This window comes from Mauremys mutica, chromosome 18, assembly GCF_020497125.1.
Source record: "Mauremys mutica isolate MM-2020 ecotype Southern chromosome 18, ASM2049712v1, whole genome shotgun sequence".
Classification (NCBI taxonomy): domain Eukaryota; kingdom Metazoa; phylum Chordata; order Testudines; family Geoemydidae; genus Mauremys; species Mauremys mutica.
The window spans coordinates 9449039-9475604 of NC_059089.1; the positions used below are offsets into that span (position 1 = coordinate 9449039).

The 26566-nt window shown below is 58.5% G+C and overlaps 1 protein-coding gene across 3 annotated transcripts; it reads left to right on the plus strand.

Annotated features, from left to right (window-relative positions):
• Positions 1-654: 654 nt before the first annotated feature.
• Positions 655-25484, plus strand: LOC123352712. 3 transcript variants are annotated; one of them, XM_044993189.1, is made up of 14 exons: positions 655-1784; positions 5840-6017; positions 6943-7174; positions 9361-9455; positions 12331-12527; positions 13918-13996; positions 14947-15125; positions 16989-17696; positions 18991-19209; positions 19558-19621; positions 21724-21968; positions 22678-23147; positions 23870-23938; positions 24607-25484. In XM_044993189.1, the coding sequence occupies exons 1-13, from the start codon at positions 1603-1605 to the stop codon at positions 23929-23931; spliced, it is 2910 nt and encodes a 969-aa protein (XP_044849124.1). In that variant the 5' UTR covers positions 655-1602; the 3' UTR covers positions 23932-23938; positions 24607-25484. The 3 variants fall into 3 exon arrangements, 2 of the variants coding, with proteins under 2 accessions (XP_044849124.1, XP_044849126.1); XR_006574260.1 differs by lacking the exons at positions 22678-23147; positions 23870-23938; positions 24607-25484 and having other exon boundaries at positions 19558-20370; positions 21724-21847; XM_044993191.1 differs by lacking the exons at positions 18991-19209; positions 19558-19621; positions 22678-23147; positions 23870-23938; positions 24607-25484 and having other exon boundaries at positions 21724-21955.
• The last annotated feature ends 1082 nt before the right edge of the window (positions 25485-26566 follow it).

Genomic DNA, 26566 nt, shown 5'->3' on the forward strand with positions numbered 1-26566 from the left:
GCGACTGTCGGACCAGGGCCTGCAGAGCAAACGGGGGAGGCTTCACAGCTTGAACCAAGGAGCCGGGTGCTGGAGCTGGGGGGACTGGGGCCAGAGGGGACACACCAGGCACTGGCCAGTGGGTTACATGATTAGTAACACAAGGAAGGACACTCATTGTTCAGTTACAGAGGGCTCCTGTCCTGATTCTCTCCCGCCTGTCTCCTGCAAAGAGAAACACACCACCAGTCACCTGTTACATGCTGGGTGCACATGCCAACCCAAGGTGCATACATGGAGATTTCATCTCTTCCCTGCTGGTGCAGAGAATGGTCACACAATCCCATTCACCCCCCTACCCCCTCAGAAACAAAATAAACCAGGATCACTAGTTCTGAATGAGAGATTCTCATTCAAAAGGGAAGCGGCCTGCTGTTCTCTGCCTTCTCCCCAGCAAGCACTACATCGCCTGCACAGGGCAACAGACGCATCTGACAGCAGGCCCACGGGACAAAATCATTTACGCCCTGACCCTGCATGGGATGTGTGGCTCCGACTGCAGGACTGGGGCCTTTGTTCGCTGTCTCTTTGTCAGTGATGGAAAATTCTTTCCTGCTTTCAGTGGGAATGTTGGCTTTTATAGCAGGAAATATTGGATTCCTCTCTGTCCATTATTTCCTTAATGTATATTTCCATCGGCAGGCGAGAGTTGGTTTACAGTGTTTTTGTGCTTATTGTTACAGGGGTGTTCCCCTTTAAATATGGCATGACAACAAAGCAACTGACAACTACCGTAACTAACTGGAGTAGCTAAGGGCCTTCCCTCCCCAGACAGGGCTTCCCTTTGATTGGCGGCATGGGACATCAATCTTCTGTGATCTGAAAGGTCCCTCTGCCCCGGAATGCTGGCAGTCCTGAGATGTGTACCTGGGGCATTGGGTGCAGGGAGCCAGGCTGAAAGGAGAAAGGAACAGGCAAGGCGCTCGGGAAAACTTCACAAGATGCAAACTCCTGGGTTTGCACTTTCTCTTTCCTGGCTGTGACTCTGTGGCTGCTGCTTCCTGACCCACCTAGTGCTACAGAGAGAAACAGCTGGGAGAAGGGGCAGGGGAAAGAACAGACCTGGAGGCAAGCGGCTCTGGGATTGCTGAACCTCCGCTTGGTGTTTCCTACCCAACGGGAGGTGCCAGGGCAGCGTTATCCTTTCCTTTGAAGACTGCAGTGAGTTCCTGAGTGTGGGTTTTGCTCCCTTCATGGTCTGTATATCTACACGCCCTCATGCAATCATCTAGCTACACTGGTAATCTGAGACCCAGGCAGCACTTTTGTGGGCACCTGGCTGCAGCCAGGATGGGATAATGAAACGTCAATGAGCTGGAGAGAGATCTGGAAGAAATGCAGAAGAAAGGAGCTGGAAGTGACCACTGTCCAGGTCCAGTTTGCTCCCATGTGTTTTCCAAGGAGGAAGATCACTGGAGTTCCTGGTAGCAGTTCTGTCCTTTCAGCCACCTGCCTGGATGAAGCTTTGCAGCTGCCTGACTCGACATCTCTGGTGGCTCCCATAGATCCTGGCTTCTTGGGAAGTTTGCTCCTGATCTTGTTCCTGCTGAGGACGCCGCTGAAATGTGCAGCTCCTTCCCCCTGCTGCTTTCCCCAGACCCGCAGCAGGTGCTGCAGGCCGTGCAGGGCCTAGTGGCTGAGCTGCACAAGGACAAAGAAGGCATGCTGGAGGGTCTCTTGGGAGCCGCTGAGTGCGAAGAGTATCTGGGGGCTCTGTGTAGACTCCTGGCTGCTCCCAAAGTGAGGTGAGTGAGTGAGTGGGGGACTATTCCCCATGTAGGGCGTAGTGGGGATACCCATGTGACACAGTGTGCTTTTCTGTGACTCCCCTGCTCGCACACACCGTCCACTTCTATGGCGGCTGCTTCTAACGAGAGATGGACCCAGTCTGGACCCTCCTAGCCTAGCACAGCTAGATCCACCCGGCCTCATTCCATGTGGTCCCTGAATAGATGCATTGACTGAGGCAGGGCAGTTCAGATGCCCTGACCGAGGGACCATCTGAGGCAGGACACAGTGGTCTTCAGTTCTGTGGGTTTAGATTAGCTGACCCTTGCAGTCCCTTCTAACCCTATGGTTCTATGATTCTCTGCAGCATGTGATGGGAATTCACTGTTTTATCATTTTCCTTTAAAAAATAAAACAGGAACATTCCACCCACAAAAAGTCCATAAAGGGATGTTAAAAGGGCAGAGTGAAATGCTAAAACATCAGGAAATGCTGAAGATCAGTTTGTCCTGGTGACCTTAACTCTGCCCTTACTGTGTCTACATTCCAGTTCAGTCTTTAACCAGATGGGCCTATACCATTTTCGACAGGCTCTTTGCCTCATTCAGCTCATGAGATTGCTTTAAATCCAGGGGACTTTAAAGATAATACAGTTGGACTCTGTTTATTGGCCTGCTGGGGTTTGCTACGTTTTCCAGCTCTGCTCTGCAACCACTAAGAGACTTCTTTTCCCCACATGACAGTTGCCAGTCTCACCTACTCACATGACTCCAGCAGCTGGGGCTGTAAGAAGAAAACACTAACCATCCTTACCGGCAGCATGGGGTCCATAGTGAATAAGGCAGGGGACTGGCTCGCCATAGACATATATGTAGTTACTGGAGTGTAAATCTAGAGTAAACCCACATACCCGCCAGTGTGTGGAGAGCATGTTGGTACTTGCACTGGGCGGGACAGAGGATGTGCAGTGGAAGACACGGGGGGGTGGGTTAGCGGTTAAAAAGGACATTGAGCAGCCGCCCTGTTCACTGAGCACAGTCAAGCCTAAGCGTTGAGCACCCCAGCCAAAGCCCATAGGAGTCAAGGGAAAGTTTCCCCCCGAAGCCTAGGATCTGGGCCCCACGCTCCTGCGCTCTAATCCCCAGACCCTGTGTCCCACAGAGACTGCACACTGGGCGCCTCCCGCTCTGCTGTTTGCTCTTGCAGGGTTGTGACCAACCCCCTTAACAGGCCCTGGGAAGATAAATGGCTCCCATTCGGAGGGCAGCGTACAGCCCCGTTTAGGCTGTTACACCCGGTGCACAGCTACAAAGGAAGCAAACAGGCTCGGAGCTTGGCAGGCTCTGCTCCAGGGTGTGACGCTGCCATTCAACCCGAGCGGGGATCAGACCCCAGCCAGCTGGTGGGGGCTGGGCCTCTCGGAGCCACGGCCTGACCTGTGTTTCAGTCTCTGTGCAGTTGTGATGGCAAAGCCCCAGACAGCTGCCGAACCCTCGTCTCCCTTGAGCCCTGCTGCTCAGTTGTTTGGCACAGCTGCCTGTGCCGGCTGGCACCCTCCGTGCCTGGCACCCTCCGCGCCTGGCTCTGCACTAGCTGGATTCTCCCTGGGCTTTGGGGCTGCTCTGTTCTTCCCAGCCGGGCTGGAAACGCTCACAGCTCCCTCTCCCCACGGCTGGTCACTGACAGTCGGGTAGCGGCATTACACCTAGGGGCCTTAACCTTCCTGGAGGCTGCTGCCGGCCATTTCAGCGGAGGCCAGGCCAGCCGCAGGACAGGAAGAATGGTGACTCCAGGCTGGAGGCGTGGGAACGCTGGGCACCATGCTGGCACAGAGGCTAATGACCTCTGACCTCAGTGCCTGCCCCTGCAGCAGCCTGTGTGGGAGCTGGAGTGCAGCGGGGCCGTATCCCATTGGGCGCTCGCAGCGCACCCAGGTACCACGTGGGGCAGCAGCCCAGCTGGGGTCCCCATGTACCCGGTGGCTTAGGCAGCGACGAAACAGCTACTTTCTAACCCATCGCCGGCTCCAGTGCAGCCCTGGCGTAAGCAGGGGCAGCCCCCCTGAAGACAGTGTGGGTTACACCCGCTTGCAACAGGGCTCAACTTGGCCCCAGGTGGGTTTTAGTCATGCAAAAAATCAAACTGTTTTGAGGCTAAAATCCCCGTGCGATTCTGGGCATTATTCATCCCGGAGCAGCGTCCTCCCCATCCCTGCTCTGAGTGCGCTGCTGGGGTGTAACGAACAAGGAGTCCGGCTCGTGTGTGTCTTTCCAGTGGAAGGGGACTGTCCTCCCCAACGGGCCAGTCCATCACGCTGCACAGTACCGGCCTGTCACTCACTCCTGGGCGCCGTCGCTATGCCGACTTGACCGCCGGCATCGACGCAGCTAGGTCTCTGGGAGCTGTGCCGCTGTAGCCCCGTAGTGCAGACAAGCCCACGGACCCTGCCCGGGTGGGTGCCCAGAGGCGGCTGTGCCTGCAGAGCGGGGCACCCACTGCACCGGGGCACTGCCATGCTGCAGGAGTGCACGGTAGGCACCTGGTAAGAATTTACACCAAACCTCCACAGACCCCGCCCCCCAAGAAGGTGCCCCGCTCTCCCAGGCGTGGGTCTTTCTCCTGGTCTCCAGTGCTTAGTATTACTTATGTACAGTGTTGGTATTGCGGTAGCACTAGGCCCCCCCACTCATGGATCAGGACCCCACGGTGCTAGGCGCTGTACGCAGATAGAACACAGGCTCTGCCCCACAGAGCGGCCAGTCTAAGTAAGCTGTCCCTGCCTCCCCAGGAGGGTCCAGAAATGGTACCAGGTACTGAAACTTCATTCATTGCTCTTCCTCTTTCCCTGCCCTAGGTCACTGCCTGTCTCCTTCCTCCAGCCTGTTTGGACGGGCCGTCCTATAGCTTATACAATCTGCAGACTCCTGCCAGCTGGGATCCTTCAGGGGATGGGCATACGGTTCTAAATGGCTTCTTGTCCCCCTCCTGCCTTCCCGGCTAGGAGTCACTGCGTGAGGGTAACAAGCTTCCCAGGTCTCAGTCAGGTGCAGGGCCTGGCACCTCTTTTCATGGTGGCACACTGCCCTGGCACCACTGCTGTCAGTGGCATTTCGTAAGGCAGGCAGTTCTACGCTCGCATGCAAGGCGTGAGCTCGTCTGTACGGCGCATGCGAGGGCAGGCTGTGTGGAGGATGCCACTTCGGGCTAGGAACGGTATTGTTCTTGCTGGAGCCCTGGCACCTCTTTCCTGTAGTTTCAGGAACCCATCAGCCTGCTGCAGAAGGTGCAAAGTTCAGGAGCCCGCCATGGTAACGGCTGTAACTCAGTGCGGGGGAGCCAGGCACTCAGCCCTGAGCCACCCTCCAGGCTGGGTTTCCCTGCCCTACACCACAGCAACCAGCATCAGCCGGTCGCTCAGCGCGTCCTGCCAACGCCCCACTCCTGCCGAAGTGATTGGGAATTGCAGATGCTCAGCACTGCCCAGGGGACCCTGCAGGATCAAGCCCTAACTGCCCTTCTCTCTCCACCCTGATTTCGAGCTGCATTGCTCAGTTTCACTCCAGTTCCCGCCCCACCCCTGCCCTCCCTAGGAACCTGGTGCCATGGCGTCGCTAGGGCTTCTGCCTCACCCCAAGGCCCAGCTGAGAAATGCACCCACAATACCCCGGATTTACCACTTCGGGGACGCTGGGAACTGTAGCTGGAGGGCGCTGCTGGGGCCTAACGCCCCCAGTGCCGCTGGCAGCGCAGGGCTCCAGTGGGGCTGAGTTCGGTTGAACGCGGTATAACATGCACCCACGTTCCTAAAATATTAGGCCAATTTGCTACCAAGCCTACAACCAGTTCAAATAAAACCCAAACCTGCAAACGTGAATCACTGCGCTTGGGGCAGGCTGCATCTTGCAACGACAGGCCAGGGTGTCCCCGGCCCTTGCACGGTTCCACAAGGAGCCGTTGGTGCAAGGGTCTCATTGCCAGCACTCTGCTCCGGGCTAGCAGCACCCCTGGCTCTCTGCCTGGCGGGTGGGACATGAAACAGCCCCAAGACCTGACTGGCTCTCTCCTGGACCAGGCTGTGCAGCAACGTCGTCTACATCCTGGGCACCATCGCCGAGAATGCGAGCGGGGCGGCACGCCTGGTGGCACGGGCAGGCTCGGGCTCCGAGGGGCTCCTGGATAGCCTGAGCACCATGCTGACCTGGGACGACCCAGAGGCTGTGATGAACGCGGCAGGTACCCTGGGCTCCCTGGTAAGGAACGCTCTTGCCCTAGGCAGTAGCCTGGCATGGGGCTGGCATCCCAGACGGCTCCAAGGTTTGTGTAGGAGGAATCCCTCCTTGGAGGGTCCTAGTGCATGAGGCTCCCGTCCATTCGCAATCCCCTGCCAAGCCCATTCAGGGATTCAGCTGGCTGAGCTCAGCACAGGCAGCCCCTCCTTCCAGAGCCACTGGCCTGGCTAAGGCCTCACCTGTGCCAGCCTCTGCCAGCTCCCTCTGGGACATGGGCTGCACCAGCCTGCAGGGCACAAGGCTGGGTTTTGCAATCCCACCCCTGGCTCGTAGAGCAGCCTGAGCTCCAGGGTGCGTTGAGCTTGTGGCCTCAGACAGAGCAGGGGCAGCACCTCAGCACTCAGAGAGGGAGAGCCCTGAGGGGCAGTCGTACAGCCTGGTGCACAGGTAGGGTGACCAGACAGCAAATGTGAAAAATCAGGATGGGGATGGGGGGTAAGAGGAGCCTATATTAGAAAAAGACCCCAAAATCAGGACTGTCCCTATAAAAATCAGGGCATCTGGTTACCCTGTGCACAGGATTCACTTCCCTCCTGCTTTCACCATACCCAGCTCTTGCACTTTGAGATCTACAAATGAGAACCGCAGTGTTTTCCACAGGAGGTCAGGATCACTCTCCTCTGTTGTACATGAGGGGAAACTGAGGCACAGCTCAAGGATGTGACTTGTCCTAGGTCACAGTTTGCAGCAGAGTTGGGATGAGAACCTAGGTCACTCAAGTCCTAGCCTAGTGCTAGATCCACTAGGCTATGACAGCTGCAGCAGGGAAGGGGAGGCTGTGCCCCAGATAACCTCTCCCCCTCCTGAGTGCGCACACCCCAGCCTTCCATTTCTGGCTAGCAGGTATTCCCCTGATTCCCATCTTTTCACCCATTTTCTCCCCAAGGCGGAAACAGGTCCCAGCCGGCAATGGCTGCTCCAAGCCCCGAAAGCTGACGAGATTGTTGAGAAGCTCCTGGCGCTGCTAGGCTCGGCTGACGAAGGCACGGCAAGCAACGCTGCCCTGGTGCTGGCCCGAATCGCCGGCTCCCAGGAGGGCTGCGTGAAACTGCTGGGCCACCCCCACTCCCAGCGCCTCCTGAGACAGCTGATCGCTTCCCTGAAGGCGGAGGAAGCAGGTGGGTTGGGATGAGCCAGGGCTCTGTGCCTGGGGTGGAGATAGGGAGGGCGCATGGGGGACCAGAAAGGGGGTGGTGAAAGGATCAATGAGAACATAACAGATTGTATGGATGGGCCACAGCAGGGGAAGGAAATGGGACAATCTACAGACGAGGAGGAGATCTCTCGTTCTCTCTGTCACCACCTCTCCATAGAACTATCCGAGGGTCTGTCTGTCATGGGGTCTCGGGGATCTGCCTGGCTGAGATACAGTTTTCCAGAATAGGTTTTAAAGGCTCCACCTCCTCAAAACGCCCAAGACAGCCACAAACCAGAAGTCTGAGCTGCTCATTCCAGGCTCAGGTGCACCCCTCTCTGCAGGGGTTGGTCCCTGCCCATGCAGAAGCAGAAAGCAGTTGCCCCATGGCAACATTTCCCCATCCTGGGTCCAGGGATTTCGAAGGGGAGGAGTGAGAAGTGGCTGGGGCTGGAGGAGCAGCGGGTCCACCCTGCACCTGACTGAGACCTGGGCGGGAAGTGAATTCCAGAGCCTAGGAAGTATCTTCGGGAGCAGCCCTGGCTGGTTGCCCTGCCCCTGACAGCGGGGTTTGGTCCATGCTGAAGGGGGAAGTGGTAAAATCCCCCTGTTACAACAACCCCCTGTAATATGGGGGCCTTTGTCTGTTAGCACCCCCTTGTGGTGAGAGGGGGCGCTACACCAGCCTGGCTTTGTCCCTGTCACCACCCCTGATTTGGTGTTTGGCAAGTCCTTGTTATGACTTGGGCAGGTCCTCAGTAGTCTCTGTCCCCTTCAGGACGGCAGGGAGTCGGAAGTTCCTTGGCTCTCGCAGGGCTAATCAGCCCAAGGTCACCTAGGTTTAAGACTTTCTCCAAAAGCCCCTGGCTGGAGTAGGTAGGGGAACCCAGGTCCAGCCACTCCACTGGATTCCCACTCAGGGCCTGTGTTTGGAATAGCCAGACCCACCCTGCTCACCCCCTTGCTGCTCCTGGAGCTAGCTCCCACCTCTCCTCCTCTGTGGGCTTCCCCAGCCTCTCGTCTGGCCTCTTTGGAGCATGGGTTTGTCTGGCAGCTTCTCGCCACCCCTGCTGGAGCACTCCTCTCTCTGCACTGGCCCTGCAGCCCTTTGATCCTCATAGCAGCCATGGGGCAGCCAATCAGCTCTGTCAGGCAGTTGCTCCAACACCCTTGGCCGCTGAACCAGCATGGGGTGTATAGACCGCGGGACATGCCCCCAACTTCCTAAGATGTACTGCACCAGGGGAGGAAAATCCCTTCCTGACCCTGCCTGACAATCAGCTTGTGTGCTGAAGCATGAGGGTTGCGAGTCCTGGTTGATTTTGTCCTAGCTAATGTTGCTGAAGATTCCGTCCTTAGTCCTATAAGTGTCTGACCCTCATGGGACTCTCTGGTGCAGTAATATCCTGCAGCAGCCAGTTCCACTGGGCCATTTTACGTTGTGTTGTTGAAAAACATTTTCTCATCTGCATGTTGAATATGTTGCCTTTTGTCATTCTCCATCCTGGGCTTTGGCTGGAGGGCTGGTGATTGTGATATGAGTCCTGAGGCTGGGAGGTCTAACATGGTAGAAAATGGAGAAATATGCCCCTCCAGAGAGACAAAGCTGCAGTCAGCTGGCTCAGTGGGAGAGTGCAGTTTTGATCAGGGTATGAATTTTAACCATACAAATGAGCTTTTAGGATGATTCTCCTAGTGAATGGGCAGGGTCCCCAAGCCCTTTTCCTAAACACGACACACACGCAATAGGGAATTGTCCTAAACTTCAGCCCCCTCCCTGCAGTTTGCCTCTATTCTTAAGTATATCAACTCTCTAGGAAGGGCTGTACTAACAAACAGAGAACCTCAGACCAAGCTTCTTCCTGGTGTTTGTAGAGTTAATGAGACTGACCTGCTCTGGCTGCCAGGGTGAGTCAGCAGCACAGCTCTGCAGGCTTCTGCAGCCTGAAAAATGGCCACACCCCCATCACCAGTGGCATAAGCAGCCAGTTCTCCACCAGGCAACCTGTAGGGGACCCCCAACCATGCAGAGCAGAACTGTCCAGCCCCCATCCTTCACATCCCCTCTGTCTTTCCTTCCTGTTCCCCCCCCCCTCCGCCCCCCGTGATCCTGGGTGCTGCATGAGAGCCATCTGGCCCCTGATGAGTCTCTTCCTATTGGGATTCCAGGCTGCAGCATGAACGCTGCCTTCACGCTGGGGCGCCTGTGTGATACGGACCTCGGCCTGCGGCAGCTCTTTGTCCTCCCTGAAGTCTCCAGCATGGTAAGAGGAGAGGCAGGTGAGGGGGCAAGCCATGGGGGCGAGACCTGCTCCCCCAGCATCGGGGGTGGGGGAGATTGTCTAGAATGCTGTGGGGCCAGGAGCAGGCCACAAGCCCTGTCCATGGTAGAAACAACACAGAGATGCCACCACAGGACCAAGTGGCATGATTGACATCTGTCAGTCACATCTATAGCAGCCACCTGTGCTGTTCGCAGCAGTGGCCCAGGATCTCGCAGGGAAGAGCAGGACCAGGGTTGCCAGGCGTCTGGTTTTCGACTGGAACACCCGGTCGAAAAGGGCCCCTGGCGGCGCCGTTCGGCCGTTAAGAGTCCGGTCGGCAGCGCAGCGGGGGCCCAGGGCCCAGGCAGGCTCCTTGCCTGCCCTAGGTCTGAGCGGCTCCCAGAACTGGCCGCCAGGTCCTTGCAGCCCCTAGGCACATGGACGGCCACGGAGACTCCCCATGCTGCCCCTGCCCCTAGTGCCGGCTCCGCAGCTCCCACTGGCCAGGAACTGTGACCAATGGGAGCTGCGGAGGTGGTGCCTGCGGGCATGAGGTCAGCGCATGGAGCCTCCCTGTCCGCCCATGGGGCTGCAGGGACCTGGCTGCCACTTCCTGGGAGCCACGGTAAGCGCCACTGGGACCCTGCTCCCCAAACCCTGTCCCAGCCCGGAGTCCCCTCTTGCACCTCAGCCCCCTGCCGGAGCCCACATCCTGCAGCCCCCAACACCCCAACCTCCTGCCCCAGCCCTGAGCCCCCTCCTGCACCCCAAAACCCTCATCCACGACCCCACCTCAGAGCCCCCAGCCAGAGCCCTCACATCTCCCCACACCCCAACCTCCTGCCCCAGCCCAGAGCCTGCACCCCCAGCTGCAGCCCTCACATCTCCCCACACCCCAACCTCCTGCCCCAGCCCTGAGCCCCCTCCTGCACCCCAAACCCCTCATCCCAAACCCCCAGAGCCCCCAGCCAGAGCCCTCACATCTCCCCACACCCCAACCTCCTGCCCCAGCCCTGAGCCCCCTCCTGCACCCCAAACCCCTCATCCCAAACCCCCAGAGCCCACAGCCAGAGCCCTCACATCTCCCCACACCCCAACCTCCTGCCCCAGCCCTGAGCCCCCTCCTGCACCCCAAACCCCTCATCCCCGACCCCACCCCAGAGCCCCCAGCCAGAGCCCTCACATCTCCCCACACCCCAACCTCCTGCCCCAGCCCAGAGCCTGCACCCCCAGCTGCAGCCCTCACATCTCCCCACACCCCAACCTCCTGCCCCAGCCCTGAGCCCCCTCCTGCACCCCAAAACCCTCATCCCACACCCCCAAGCCAGAGCCCTCACATCTCCCCACACCCCAACCTCCTGCCCCAGCCCTGAGCCCCCTCCTGCACCCCAAACCCCTCATCCCCGACCCCACCCCAGAGCCCCCAGCCAGAGCCCTCACATCTCCCCACACCCCAACCTCCTGCCCTAGCCCAGAGCCTGCACCCCCAGCTGGAGCCCTCACATCTCCCCAAACCCCAACCCCCTGTCCCAGCCCAGTGAAAGTGAGTGAGGATGAGGGAGAGCGAGGGATGGAGGGAGGAGGGATGGAGCGAGCAGGGGTGGGGCCTCAGAGAAGGGGCGGGTGATGGGGCGGGGCCTCAGGGAAGGGGCGGGGCCTTGGGGTGTTTGGTTTTATGCAATTAGAAAGTTGGCAGCCCTAGCAGAAGCAGGGGGTGGACTTGGAGTCCAGGGATCCTCCCCTCTGCAGCCCTTCAGTGCGGCTCCTTAAATCAGCCAGAAGGGGCCCCCAGAGAGTAACAGGGCATTCTGTGTCCCTCCCAAATCCACAGCCCCAGCCGTGCACCAGACTTGGCTCCCCCAGCAGCACCAGGCTCCTCTGCAGCCAGTGTAGCAATAACCCCTGCTCGTCCCTAGTGCCCTTCCCTGGAGGATTTCAGAGCACTTCACAGGCATTCATTAGCCCCACAACTCCTGGTGATGGGGGGCAGTATCATTAGCCCCGGTTTACAGCTGGGGAAACTGAGGCACAGAGCAGGGGAGTGCTGCACCCAAGGTCTCCCAGAGAGTCAGGGTCAGAGCTCAGGACGCCCAGCCCCTGTTCTAACCGCTGGACAACTCGGTCTGTACAACAGGAGATTTGGGAGAGTTTCCCCAGTGGCTCTGCGTAGGGCGTTTCCAGCTCACACACACTCAGCAGGGGATGGCGCGGGTGCCACTTATCCTGAAACTAGGGGCACAGGCCCCGTGTCCGTGCTGTGGCCTTTGTCCTGTGAGAGCAGCACACAGATCGGTTCCAGGTTCCTGCCTGCAGGGCACAGCCCAGGGGTCTGGGAATGGGAGCCGCTCCCCTCTAAACTGCTGGGAAGCCCCCAGGTCTGTAGTGGTTCCCAGCAGGCCCTGGCCCTTTGCCATGTGTTGGGTGGGGGGAAGTGGAGAGGTGTTTCCACCCCCAAACCCGCTTCGCTGGCTGGCAGTCTCCGGCTGGACTGCGTGGGGCTAGCTCGCGCCCCCCTTTCGGCCCGGTCAGGTTGGGCACAGCAGCAGAGCAGCAGGGGGGTGGGTTGCCCTGCAGCTGCCCATGCTGTGCCTGCTCTGGGCACAAGCAGACAGCACCTTTCCCCAACACTCGTTTTCAGTGGCAGCCTGGGTTTGCTCTGGGCACTGCTCCACCCCGGCCCGGCCCAGCCCCCCGGGCACATTAGGAGACGAGGAGGCAGCCAGCCATGGCGTGGCACAGCGTCAAGCCGTTCTTGCGCTATCCAGCTGGACAACCACTGGGACCCAACACAGGCGCAGCTGTGGGAGGAGGCTGGCGCTGCCCCCAGCAGCCGCTGCTCCAGGACCAGGCACCAAGGGAGGCGTTTCCTTTTCAGATCCATGGCCTGGTGTCCATGATGGGCCGCGCGGAGGCAGGAGGGAGCCGGAACGCCTGCTTTGCTCTCAGCTGCCTGGCTGCCAACAAGGAGGGGCATGACCACGTGCTGCAGAGCCCTGCCTTCCCCTGGGCTCTGGATACGCTGTGCCGCCTGCTTCGCGCCGAGGAGCAGGAGTCCTCCTGGTTTGCTGCCATGTGGGTGACGCTTCCCCTCACGCTGTAAGGGGAGCCCGGGAGAGCAGGGTGGAGGGACGTCTGAATCATCCCGTAGAAATGGCAGGGGCGGTACAGAGCTGTGGCACAGAGCTCACAACAGGGCACCGGGAGTGCCGGACACAGAGCTCACAACAGGGCACCGGGAGTGCCTGGCACAGAGCTCACAACAGGGTACCGGGAGTGCCTGGCACATTGCTTACAACAGGGCACCCGGAGTGCCTGGCACAGAGCTCACAACAGGGCACCAGGAGTGCCTGGCACAGAGCTCACAACAGGGCACCAGGGAGCACATGGCACAGAGCTCACAACAGGGCACCGGGGAGCACAGGGCACAGAGCTCACAACAGGCACAGGGAGCGCCTGGCACAGAGCTCACAAGAGGCATGGGGAGCACCTGGCACAGAGCTCACAAGAGGCACGGAGAATGCCTGGCACAGAACTCACAACAGGGCACCGGCAGTGCCTGGCACAGAGCTCACAACAGGCACTGGGAGTGCCTGGCACAGAGCTGACAAGAGGCACGGGGAGCACCTGGCACAGAGCTCACAATGGGCACTGGCAATGCCTGGCACAGAGCTCACAACATGGCACCGGGGAGCACAGGGCACAGAGCTCACAACAGGGCACTGGGGAGCACAGGGCTCAGAGCTCACAACAGGGCACTGGGGAGCACAGGGCTCAGAGCTCACAACAGGCACTGGGAGTGCCTGGCACAGAGCTCACAGGAGGCATGGGGAGTACCTGGTACAGAACTCACAAGAGGCACGGGGAGTGCCTGGCACAGAGCTCACAACAGGGCACTGGGAGTGCCTGGTGCAGAGCTCACAACAGGGCACCGGGGAGCACATGGCACAGAGCTCACAACAGGGCACCCGGGAGCACAGGGCACAGAGTTCACAAGAGGCACGGGGAGTGCCTGGCACAGAGCTCACAAGAGGCACGGGGAGTGCCTGGCACAGAGCTCACAACAGGGCACCGGGAGTGCCTGGTGCAGAGCTCACACACAACAGCCAGTGGGAGCCCATGACACAAGACTCACACAGCAAGGTCATGGGAGCTGATTTCAGTGCACCATGGCCCAGGCATTTGGGAGGCTGGAATCCAGCTGGTGGATGGGAGCATCACTCAGGCCTCACTCCCCATCTCTTCTGTGAGCTCCCATTTCATCCACTGGAGCCTGCAGCGCTCCCTGAGTGACCCGTGGGCGCGGGGCGAACGGTCCTTCTCCATTGCACAGTTGTGTTCTGGTTTATTCTATGGCTCGGCCCATAGCTAAGCCCTCTCTCTTCGCTTGTCCCCCCGATCTATGGGGGCAGCCCCCACCCCCCGCTGGACATGACCCATAACAGCCGCCATTCATGTTTTCCAGGACCGTGCGTGTGCTCGCCAGCCAGCCCCAGGGGGTGATGACGCTAAGAGAGCACCCAGAGCTGGAACTCCTCCTGCAGGTACACTGTCACCATCCGACCGGGGGCAGCGGCTCAGGCTGGGTCACATTCTGATCTCAGCGATCCTGGGGTAAAATCAAGAGCACCAGTCTGAGATCTCAGCACTGTCACTATATTGATTTGGCTGGAGTTACTCCAGATTTACACCGGGAAAACAGAGATAAGGATCAAGCCCCCGGAGTCACTTCAGATTTACCAAGTTCAGAATCTGTCCCACTGTGTCATCAAACAATTCTTAATATGAATCCCTTGTTTTCCAGAGTATCCCGAATGTGCTAGGTGCTGTCCAAACACAAATGATCCTGCCCCTCCCCCATGCCAGCCGACAGTCCCCTTGACCCCCCCCTCCGAGCTCTATTTCTTCAGTCAAGTCCAGGACGTTTGTGGGGGAAGGGCTGGTCAAACATTTTCCATCAAAACTCTTTTTTGACAGAAAATTGGGTTTTCTACTAAACAAAATTGTCTCATAAGAAGTGTCTCCTTTTCTAGGAGAATTCTGATTTTTTTATCAAGAAACCTAAAATATTTTTATTTGGAAACATGGTCATGAGGCCTCATGGGAATTGTAGTTCAGTTACCTCACATTTCTATTCTCCTCAATGGGCTGGGCTCCCTGCCTGCACTGCATCTCTCATGATGCACCTCAGCAAGGGACTCCCATAATGCCTCACCCCCCTTCCAAGTAGGGGACCTTGTTGCATCATGGGTGATGTAGTCTGATCAATGAGCTCCGGCTGTAGAGAATGGAAGCATAAGACTCCTGAAGGACAACTCCCATGAGGCAATGCTGCATCATTTCCAAATCAAAATATTTTGGTATTGAAATTTCTGCTGAAAAAAAAAATTCTCTGGAAACCCCCCATTTTGTGTCCAGCTCTACTTGTGCGTTACTGTCCACGCTGGTGCAAGGTACTGGCCACATCAGTGAAGGCAGCATTTTCTCTCCACAGGAAGTGGCTGCCTCAGAGACAGTAGGACAAGAGCTGCTAGAGGAAGTGACCGGCACCCTGGCCAAGCTCCAGCGCCTCCCGAAACCCCTGCCCCCGGACGCCAAGGTTCTGGATTCTGGTTCCATCCAGGTGGCCTGGGAAAGTTTCAGGCCTCAGAGCAGCCTTGAGGTCAATTACAGGTGATAGCATGAGAGTCCAGCATCTGCTAGGAATGCACTGAGCAGAGCGGGGCGACTTTGACCTTGGGTGCAGGGATATAAAGTGTAATGGGAAGGAGGGAAGCCTGCCTGGCTCACCATGACCCTAGGGCTGTCCTCTACACAACACCTAGAGACGAGTTCTGTTGTCACGTGTGGGTCTGTAGATCTAGGGTAACTCAATCTCCTGGATCTATGGGCCTGATCTGGAGCTTCCATTGGGTTTACACTAGTAAGACTTCAGTGGAGTGATGCTTGGTGTGACTTGTTCCCCCCCTTTAAGATGCCAGCTGATATGCTGAGATACCACTGAGCCCTCCTGTTCTGCCAGCCTGGGTCCCCTTTAACCTGTCTTGCTGAGCCAGGCTCTTAAGCACAGGCAGGACCACCCCCAGCTGCAGAATGACGCAGACACTAAGATCAGCTCTGGGAAGAATCAGCTTAAGGGACTTGCCCCAGCACTCAGGTGCCCACCTCCCTTGGAGTGCAGACCCAATCCGCCTCCTCCCTCAATGTGGAGGAAGGTATGCACTGCCTCTTACCCGCCCACCCCCGTTATGAATTGAACAAAATGGGTTTCAGAATAAACAAAAAACAAATTTTTTAACTAGAAAGAGTAGATTTGAAGTGAGTATAAGAGATAACAAACAGAACAAAGCAGATTACTAAGCAAATAAATCAAAACACGCAAACTAAGCTTGATTCACTAAAGAAACAAGTTGCAGAATGTAATTTCTCCCCCTAAATGTTGAATTAGGCAGGATGCAGAGTTTCTGTAACTCGCAGTTCCAGCTATTTCTTCCGTCTCAGTCTGGACTCTCCCCTGCCCTTCCCTTCAGGTTAGTTCCTTTGTTCCTCCAAACACTTTCAGCAGCCCTCCTCCTTGGGTAGGCGATGGGGGAGAGTCTCCTTTGCCTTCCTCCCCACCCTTAAATTAGATTTACACAAGGCAGGAATCTTTTGTTTCCCAAACTTGACCCCCCTTCCTTTTCAGTGGAAAGTTACAAGAAGTCCAAAATAATGTTCAGTATCAGGTGACAAGACCACCTGATCTAGTAGTGTCACAGTTACGTCCCAGGACACCTCCCAACAGGCAGAGAGATTAGTATCTTCATTCTTGTTGTTTCTTCCCGGTGGCTCATCAAATCTGATGGCCAGTCATCTGGTGGGTGTCTTCCTAATACACACCCACTTGTAAATGTTACATATTCCTAACTTTAGATACAGAAAGGATACTGCATACAAATTGGATAATTGCATTCAGTAAATCATAACCTTTCCAATGATCTCTTACATGAGCCATCTTACATAAAGTGTATCTCAGTTATGTCATATCCATATCATAAGCGTACTTTCATAAAGACTATGGAGTGTAATGTCACACTTGGGTTATGCAACTGCAAGCGGAATGTGACCTCCAGACTCCATGGTCTCCAGTGGGGTGTCGGATTGGTGGAAGTGCCTCCTGCACTAGTGTTACAACCCATTTACACTGAACGCCTGGTTCTCCTCTCAGTGACCCCAGCAGAGTTACTCCTGATTTACACCCATGCCAGTCAGACCAGAACCATGCCCCTGCCGTGTCACTGTCCACTCCCGTTGATTGCGGCCCGCTGCCATATAGGACTGACTCTTTGCGCCAGATCTGGCTCTTGGTCACATGGGTGTAAATCCAGAGTAACTCTCTGAAGGCCATAGAGCCACCCCTGACCGGTGGGGCTGAGAGCAGAAGCTGCCCCTCTGTCCGCAGGCCTAGCATGTCTCTGGGTCTAGCCTTGACTGACCTGAGAAGACACCACGTTCTCCTCTGCTGAGTGGTTCTGGTATCTCCCGCTGTGTCTGCAGGCTCTACGAGGGGGGTGCCCTGCTGTACCGAGGGCCAGCGCTCAGCTATGCCTTTGCAGGGGGCGTGCCACGCCAGGAATACCGCTTTCAGCTCTGCCTTGAGGCGAGGGGCGACCGGGGGCCGTGCAGCGATGCTACGGTGCTGCCCAGAGAAGAGCCGGTGCCCAGTTGCCCCTTGGACTTCCATGTGACAGCTCGCAAGGCCACCCAGTTAAAACTGAGCTGGGCCCCTCCGGCCGAGCCCAACGGCCCCATCAAACACTACACCGTGTACAGGGAGGAGGCCCTGGTGGGCTCCACCCCAGAACTCAGCTGTGTCGTGGGAGGCTTGGCTCCTTCCGCGAGCTACCGGCTCAGCGTCTGCGCGTGCACCAGCAACGCCCAGGGAGAGAAGGCCACCCTGCTCACCAAGACCATGTCCCTGAGGGGCCGCGCCCCGGAGAGGTTAACCCTCGTGGTGCTGGGGCGCAGCGAGATCTTTGTGAGGTGGGATGTGCCCAAAGCGCCGCTGGGACGCTTCTTTAACTATGAGCTGTGCCTGAATGGGGAGGTGGTGTACCTGGGCACGGCGCGCTCCTACCTGGCTCGCAGGCTCAGGGCCAACACGGCGTACACCTGCACCGTCAGCGCCCTCACCAGCGCGGGGCGCTGCGTCAGCCGGCCAGTCACCAAACGCACGCCCAGGGATGAGTACAGCGATGTCAGCAGGTGAGATCTCGCTCTCGTGGCCACCCGGTGCCCCTGGGGCAGGCCCCCGTTGTCCCCAATGCCACCGCCCCGAAAACATCCCTGCCTTGGCCAGACCCACCACCACCCTGGTGCCCTTTTCCCTCTGTCAAGTTTCCTCCCCACTCTGAACTTTAGGGTACAGATGTGGGGACCTGCATAAACACTTCTAAGCTTAACTACCAGCTTAGATCTGGTTTCGCTGCCACCATCCAGATACCTCAGTCTGGAATACCCCCTTTCCTCCCAAAATCTTCCCCTCCCTGGGTAGCCTTGAGAGACTTTTTCACCAAGTTCCTGGTGAACACCGATCCAACCCCTTGGATCGTAACACAAGGGGAATTTAACCATCCCCCCTCCTTTTCCCCACCAATTCCTGGTGAGTCCAGATCCAATCCCCTTGGATCTTCAAACAAGGAAAAATCAATCAGGTTCTTAAAAATAAGGCTTTTAATTAAAGAAAGAAAGGTAAAAATCATCTCTGTAAAATCAGGATGGAAAATACTTTACAGGGTAATCAGATTCATATAGCCCAGAGGAACTCCCTCTAGCCTTAGGTTCAAAGTTACAGCAAACAGAGGTAAAATCCTCTCAGCAAAAAGGAACATTTACAAGTTGAGAAAACAAAAATAAAACTAACACGCCTTGCCTGGCTGTTACTTACAAGTTTGAAATATGAGAGACTGGTTCAGAAAGATTTGGAGAGCCTGGATTGATGTCTGATCCCTCTTAGTCCCAAGAGCGAACAACCCCCAAAACAAAGAGCACAAACAAAAGCCTTCCCCCCACCAAGATTTGAAAGTATCTTGTCCCCTTATTGGCCCTTTGGGTCAGGTGTCAGCCAGGTTTCCTGAGCTTCTTAACCCTTTACAGGTAAAAGGATTTCAGTGTCTCTGGCCATGAGGGATTTTATAGTATTGTACACAGGAGGGCTGTTCCCTTCCCTTTATAGTTATGACAACCTCTCTTGGCATAGCCGCCACCACCACCTCCACACCCTCTGCCCTACTCAGCGCTACCACTATGACACTGCCCCTGCCTGTGTCAGACCCGGCCCTAACCCGGCCATGTTCACTGCAGCCTCCACAGTGACACCCGCATCACGCGGTGCCACTCCCTTTGTGCCACTCCCGCTGCCCTCTCTCCTATACTCAAATTCGGCTTGCCCGGCAGCCACGCTGCGCCCACACCTTTCCAGCGGTTGGTCTGGCTGGAGCGAGAACCGTTCCCTGAGTCTGGATTTAAAGCACTTCTTGTGCGTTGCCTGCTCCCCTAGATGCCATTACCCCTCCCCGGGGAGCGGGCAGCCTGCCACAGCCTCAGCGCCCAGCGAGACTCCGGAAATCCCTCAGGAGCCAGGAAGGGGCAGAGGCAACGCAGGGGAGTCGCTCAAACCTTCCCCTGCCAGGACCCCGAGAGCCCCTCTCCTGCTGAGCGGAAGGGCGAGTAAATCCTGGGAGATCGAGAGCAGCGTGAAACCCTCTGCCGCGCCCAGGTACGGCTCGGTGCTGAGCAGCTGCTGCAGGCGCTCTGGCTGGGATCTCATCCATGGGGCCCTGCAGGTGGGAACCAGGGGAGGAGATGGGGCAGACGAGAGACATGAGGGGATCCCGTCACCCCTGCGCACTGCCGAGGGCACAGGCCACGGGAGCCTGCTGCCAGTTCCAGGGTCAGCGCCGAAGCATGGCTGGAGGATCTCACCCCATGCCATGGCTGGAGGGCAGAGCGTCAGCACCTGTGCCCCCTTTGCTCTGCCCTGGGGTTAGTTGCATCGCTGTCTCTGTCCCACCTGAGGTGGTTCCACGGCCTGGCGCTAAGAGAGCTGCTGTGCTTCCTCCCCCAGGAGAGACCCTTTGTCCTGCTCCAGACAGCCAAGCCAGGTGACGCGAGCTGCCAGCCCCTGCAAGGTGGGTACGGGCAGCACCCCCCTCCCCGCCCACACAGACAGTGGGAACAGGTCAGGCCAGGAACCTGAGACCCCCAGGCCTGATGCTACGTTGGAAGCACCAGGCATGGGGGCTTGGCTCAGGTGCCCGGTGGGGAAGGGGAGCAGCTGGTGTCTGACACTTCTCCATTAACCATCCCCAGGGTTCTGCTCTGCCCTCCAAAGCCCTGGTCCCGAGACCCAGGGCCCGTTCAGGGACACACCCAGTTAGGAAGACCAGCTCGGCCCAGACAGTGTAAGACCTGCTGGTGCCAGCGCAGAGACGGGAGTCCTGGGGCAGCTCGGCTTCGTGTCATGGGGGGACGTTCCGGCCAGTCAGCTCCCGGAGGCCCAGTTCAGCCAGGCCTTGCTGAGAGCCACGAGCACACGGCCAGGCAGGATTCGGGTCCCAGGGAAACCAGGGCATGCTCAGCCCCTGGGGCGAGACGCCACTCTGCTCCGGTGACTGCTGTGGGGTCACTGCTGAATCCCCCAGTGCCAGGGAGCGGAGTGAGACCTTTCCTAGTGCCGGTGTGTAAACAGGGTGAACAGAAACCCCCACTCGATGCACCAACCACCCCTCCCTTGTGCTTCCCTTCTCACCAGGCTGCCCCACTTCCCAGGCAGCAGGCGTCTGACCCAAAGAGCCTCCCCAGGCAAAGTGCACTTCGGCCCAGCCGGGAGAACAGCTCAGTCAGACCTGGGACACCGAGCAAAACGCTCTTCCCAGAGGTACCGGCAATATCTGTGCCGGTGCAGGGGGCATCGTGTGTGTGCGTGTGCGTGCATGTGTGCGTGTGAGTGTGTGTGTGCGTGCTCTTCACTGTGCAGGCATGGACAGCATTGCCCCTTTTCCAGCCCAAGCAGCCAGTCAAGGTGTGGGGGCCGGGGCTGTTCCCGGGGTGCCAGGCGGGTATTTCGCTGAGGAGCGGTGCCAAGGAAGGCACAGGGCCCTACTTCTGCAGACACAGGAGGATCCCAGAGCAAAAGGAGCAGGTTCTTAGGCAGCCGCTTTAGCCACCAGACCCTAAAGCTCTCGCTCTCTCTCGCTTTCTCCGGGTCACCCTGTGCTTACCAGCTGCTGCCGGGCCTTCCTCCTCCTAGCCTCTGCCCCCTCTCTCTTCTGCCTCTTCTCAGTTCCTGGGTGTTCAGCCTTCCCTCCCTCTCCCCTCCCCCAGCCAAACTCCTGGGCAGGGGCGCATCCCCCTGTTCTCTTAGGTGGGGGGCTTCTGGTCAGCTTAGTTATATTATGTTATGTTAACTGACGGGTGCGTCACCCCCAGTCTCCAAGAGGTTTGTGATCTATGTAGTCACCAGGACCTCTCAGTGTAACACTGCGTACATGCGCCTGCATGTGCGTCCCTGTGCGTACAATGTGTGCATACAGGTGAGTGGTCTGCATGCATGTGGGTGTATCCCTGTGTGTGTACAATGTGTGTATACAGGTGAGTGGTCTGCATGCATGTGGGTGTATCCCTGTGTGTGTGTGTACAATGTGTGTATACAGGTGAGTGGTCTCCATGCATGTGGGTGTATCCCTGTGTGTGTGTACAATGTGTGTATACAGGCGAGTGGTGTGCGCATCCCTGTGGGTGTGGGTGCGAGTGTCTGTGCAGGTGGCCTAGGGAAAAGCCACAAGAGCACTAGTGACATTAGCTGACAGCGAGTGGCACCGAAAGAACTCCTCCCCCCAGCCCCATTGCCATGCAGGGAGGGGCTGGAGTTCTGTGCCTCCCTCCCCTGGGAAATGGGCTCCCGCATCCCAGGCTGCTGTAGCTGGGGACGCTGGTTCCCGAGCGAGCCCAGCCCGGCGGGACGGCGTGGGGCTGTGCACGTTGCTAATGAGGGGCAGCCCACTGAGAGAGGTCAGTCAGACACATCTGTGCCATGCGGGGGAGGGCTCACATGGAATCACAGGCGGCAAAAGATTCCCTGCGGCCCATGGGGGGCCAACAGGCCCTGCCCCAGCTACTCCCAGCAGCCCCTGGGCACCACACCAGGGCAGAGAAATTGCAGGAGGTAAAACCCCTTTCAAATATCCCGCCATGGGGCCTTCCTGGTGTCTCCTTCTTGTCTCTCAAACAGCTGGCAACAGTCCTCCCTCTCGGGCACCCGGCTTGGCAGGGCTCACCCGGTCCGAGTGCCGTGCCCGTGTCCCTTCAGCTCAGCCGCACCCTAGAGCCGAGGAAAGCCCGGCAGGCAGCCTCAGGCCAGCAGGGGCCGGGCGACGGGCACCCCCCTGTCCTGGAGAGCTTGGGGCAGGAGCAGCTCAGGGCTCCACTTCGGAGCCAACAGCTCCGGGGGCTGCAGAGGCCAAAGCCACAAACAAGGTGAGTGCCCGCCACGCCGAGCGGCTGCCCCCTGCCCTCCTTCACCGGGCAGCTCCCTGGCCTGCAGGGGAGCCAGCGCCACACAGCGTGGGGGGGCTGGGAGGGGGGCCAGGAGGCAGCTAGGAACCGAGGGCGAGGTTGTGCTCAGCCTTAGGCATGCAATAAAGTTTTGCACTCCTGCCCCGGAGCCAGTCCCAGTCCCAGGGCTCCACGCTAGCGTCCCCTGCTTGGGCAGGGAGATCACAGCCCCGCCCTGCCCCACCGTGCCCCCTGCACACCCTGCAGCGGAGCTGATGCAGCGCTCGGCACGGGACTGCAGCATGCCGTTCCCAGCCCCTGGCTCAGTCAACAGGAGCTCCCCCCATGGCAGCACCGGCCTCTCGGCTGCCCCCAGCATGGGCCCAGCTGTGGAGCTGGCTCCAGTGCCAAGGGCTCTCTCTTTGGAGTGGTGGGTGGGGCTGGGTGTTGGGCAAACCCAGCCAGCTGAGGCCTCCGGGGAAGCTCATGCACTCGCTGGCCTGCTAACGCCCGGGCACTGCCTGCAAATCAAACAACACGAAGGCCTTGAACTGGTGCCCTGAGGTGCAAGGCTCTGCCCGCTGCCCCCCGCCCCGAGCTAATGACGCTGTGACACTTCAGCTGCGGCTCTGCCCCAAAGCGGCTGGCGGAATGACTGGGCTTTGCTGTGTCTGCTCTCGTCCCTGTGCAGGACTGGCCCAGGCTGTAGCCGGCTGCTGCCCGCCGAGGAGCATCACCGGAGTCCTCAGAAGACAGCTGTGCCCCTGGGTGTATCTCCCAAGGGAAACGCCAGCCCCCACCCTGCAGTGGTACCCACCAGAGCTCTCTGCCCTCAGCGGCGGGATGGCCGCGGGAATGGAGCTGGGTTTAACGCTGAACGGACAAGGGAAGACGTATCCCCGGGGAGAGGCCACCCCCGCCTGCCGCTGCTCTGCCTTTCAGATTGGCTGGCAGGGCTCAGTCGGCGGGCCCCACAGCGTGGCAGCTGCCAGGGGCCGAGTGTGCTGGAGCATAAGAGGACCCGGAGGGCTCTGATGCCCAGATTCCCTGCAGGCCCCCGAAGCTTCCCGGCTAACCCCCTCCCTGCGATGGGCAGGAGGCTCTCTGGCCAGACGCTCCAGGGGACCCTCCTCGGAGACCAGCTGCTCGCCCAAGCGCACGGTAAGTGGTGACTCTCGGGAGGTGCTCCCCTGTGCAGCGAGACCCCGGGAACACTGTGTCGTACGGCACACCTGGCACTGCCCAGCACAGTCTCCGAGCCCAGGGCGCTGTCGGGCCCCCGTCTGTGCCAAGAGGGATCTCTCCTGTCTCCTCTCCTTGACGGGGGGTTGTGCATTTCCAGAGTGATCCCAGCTGGTTTTACCACCTCCCTTTGCGGTGGTACCAGAGCTGCTGGAGGGCCCAGCGGAGCTCAGGGCACGGCCCCAAGGAGTTTCCAGCCTCAAGAGACGAAGGGTGGCAAGAGGAACTAAGGCACAGAAAGGGGAAGTGACTTGCCCAAGGTCACCCAGCAGGTCAGTGGCAGAGCTGGCAATAGACTCTGGGTCCCCTGAGCCCGTCCAGCCCGCTAGCCACTAGGCCATGCTGCCTTCCCTTTTCTGCTCCTTCAACCTTCCCATCCTCCCTCACTGCAGATCTCTGGAGCTCCCAGTTCTCAGGGCTATGGCCCAGCTTGGGGGGACGCTTTGTTCTGAAGGAAACCTGCAGTCACAGTGCAGAGGCCCTGAGCATCAGAGCTGGGCCCTGCCTCACGTTGGGTCCTCCCCGACACTGCCAGGTCTCTGCACTCCGTGAGCAGGCTGGCTTGGCCGAGGGCGAGTTCCAGATCTCAGGGCAAATCCCCGTGGCAGTAAAAGCATTGAGCGTCTCTGTCTCTCCAACAGCCCCAGAAGGAAGATGCGGGCAGGGCCAGCTGCACCCCCTGGCACCACGGCCTCAGCCATGAAAAGCAGGTAAATGGGGAGGGGGGGAAGAAGTGGGACAGCAAACAGGTGACCCTCCCCCCTGATGGGAGAGGGGAACAGGAGCCACTCAGTGGTTTGAGCATTGGCCTGCTAAACCCGGGGTTGTGAGTTCAATCCTTGAGGGGCCCATTTAGGGATCTGGGGCAAAAATCTGTCTGGGGCTTGGTCCTGCTTTGAGCAGGGGGTTGGCCTAGATACCTCCTGAGGTCCCTTCCAAGCCTGATAGTCTATGACTCTATTACTCAGCCCTGTGCTGGGGAGGGGGTGCAGTGGGAGGTGTCAGGAGGCTGAACTGTCTGTGGGCTGTTCCTGCTCCTATGTCCTGGGATTGCAGCTATTGCTGGATGCCAGCCCAGCTGGCACGTCCACACTCCCCTGGCTTCCCTGCCACAGCACTGTCCTGCCATTCCATGGCCCATCTCCAGGGGGTGCTGCAGAGCTCCCCTCCTCTATGGCCAGGAGTGGGCGTTTTGGGGACCAGCGACCTGCTCACTGCCACCTCCACCAGGCCAAGCCCTTCTTGCACTGAATGATCCCCTCTGTGCTGGCCTTGGCCAGCTTCCCCCCTCCATCCCCCCCATGTGGCTGGGATATGGCCTTGTTCCAAGCGCCGAGGCTGGGGGAGATGGGTGGATTCAGTCATTTTTGCCTTCCAGGAACTGTGGCCCTTTGGATGAGAAACTGAGGCCGGAGCTGCTTGTACTGGTGGGCGCTGATATGGCCACACCCTGACAGGATGTGGTCCTGGGTAATGCCCTGTGCCATCCCCATGGCCTGACTCAGCGCTGACGGAGGCCTAGGGAGCAGGAAATCATCCCTCGAGTCTGGATTTCTCATACAGAACTGACCTGACCTCATGCCTCCGCCTACCCGAGGGGTCCCCAGGGGCTTTACCCCCCCTGGCCTTTGATGCCTGCAGTGAAAGTGCCTGGGATCTCAACTGTCTCCCCAGACACCCACTGGCAGAGCGGAGCAACATCTCATCTAGAGGCTGGTACCTGTGCCAGCTGCCTGCCCTGGTGCTGCTCTGCAGGGAGCCCAAGCCCTAGTCCAGGACCGGAACCCACGACCGTTAGATTAGAGGGAAAGTGGAGGCAGTGAATGTTCGGCACCCCCCTGGCAGTGAGGGGCTCTGGGTACCACCAGGGCGGGCGGCTTGCTGGAGATTAACACACACGCACTCACTGTGTTACTCTCTGACCCCCACTGGCCAATGACAGGGGGGCAGGGAGACTACAGACAGGGCCTGGAAGTGGGGGTGGAAAGGGATGAGAAATGGGGGGCCCTAGAGGCCCCCTCGTCTCTGCTGTCCAGCCTGCAGCACACAGGGAGGCGCTGACACTGGGCCACCAGCCACAGCTCTCATCTTGTCACACACCCAAGATTTGCCAGGCCCAGAACTCGCATCCGGGACCCAGACATGACTCTCCGGGGATTGTCCCTACAGCTAAATAGCTTTGGAATAAACCATCTCTGCTGCTGTCGAGACTGGGATGTTCCCTGGGCACAAACAACCCAAGAGAGGGTGCCCTGCAAACAGCACACACGTGCACATGCACGAGAGGGTGTCACACAAGGATTCACCAAACATACCCGCTCACCAATTGAGGGTCCCCCTCCACATCATCCACCCCAGGCACCCCAGGCACAGAAGGCTCAGACCATTCCCCCCCCCCCCACGCCTGACAAAGCCCCCAAGTGGGACCCCAGGTGAAGGACACAAAAGATTCCTTTTCTGCAGGAGATGGAAAACGCGGTGGGATTTGCGCTCTGGCGTGTGCCTGGCTCCTCCGGTTCTAGCTGCATTAAATCATTGTCAGCAATAAAGGGAAACCAGGGCGGTGCCAGGCGTGTGTGTGGACGGGGGTAACATTGGGATTAAACCCAGCAGCAGCCCTGGGAACGGGGTGCACTTTAAGATGCCACCTATGGAACAGCAGAGGAGGCCACAGACAGATTCAGCGGCAGAGAGCGCCACAAACAACACACGGCCAGCAGGGGGCGCCCCCACCCATTCACAGCATTGGGCACCTCGCATCAGATGGCGCGTTCACACCCATTCTGGACGATGGGGTCCACATGCATGTTCCTCCGGTGACCACTGCACGAAGAACTCGTGGGCTTCGCCTCCCCCACACGTGCACTCGCTCACCGGCAGCAGACACCCGACAGTCACAGGAGAGGGCGCCACGCGAAGATGTTCCAAGCTAGAGAGTGTCACACGCAAAAACACACTTACACAAAACCACACCCACACACCTCACACATACATTCACCCGCAGAGCGTGCCAAATGTGTACGGTACAGTACTGCCAAGGGACGGTCACCCCCTGCGCGCGCGCACACACACACACACACAGACCAGTAGGGGCCCATGTCTCCCACAAAGGCCTTATCTAACATAAGTCCTTGCAAGGCCTTATGGACAACATGCCTCACAATGAGCAGGCCACTAGCGCCATGACTCCAATGGGACCCCTCCCGTATACGCAGTTCTGTGTATCTGGGTTTCTAGGATCAGGGATCTCAGGAGCACATACACACCCGCATGCATACAACCCCCCCCCCCTACACACACACACATGTGCAAACACACACCCGTGCAGACACCCGTGC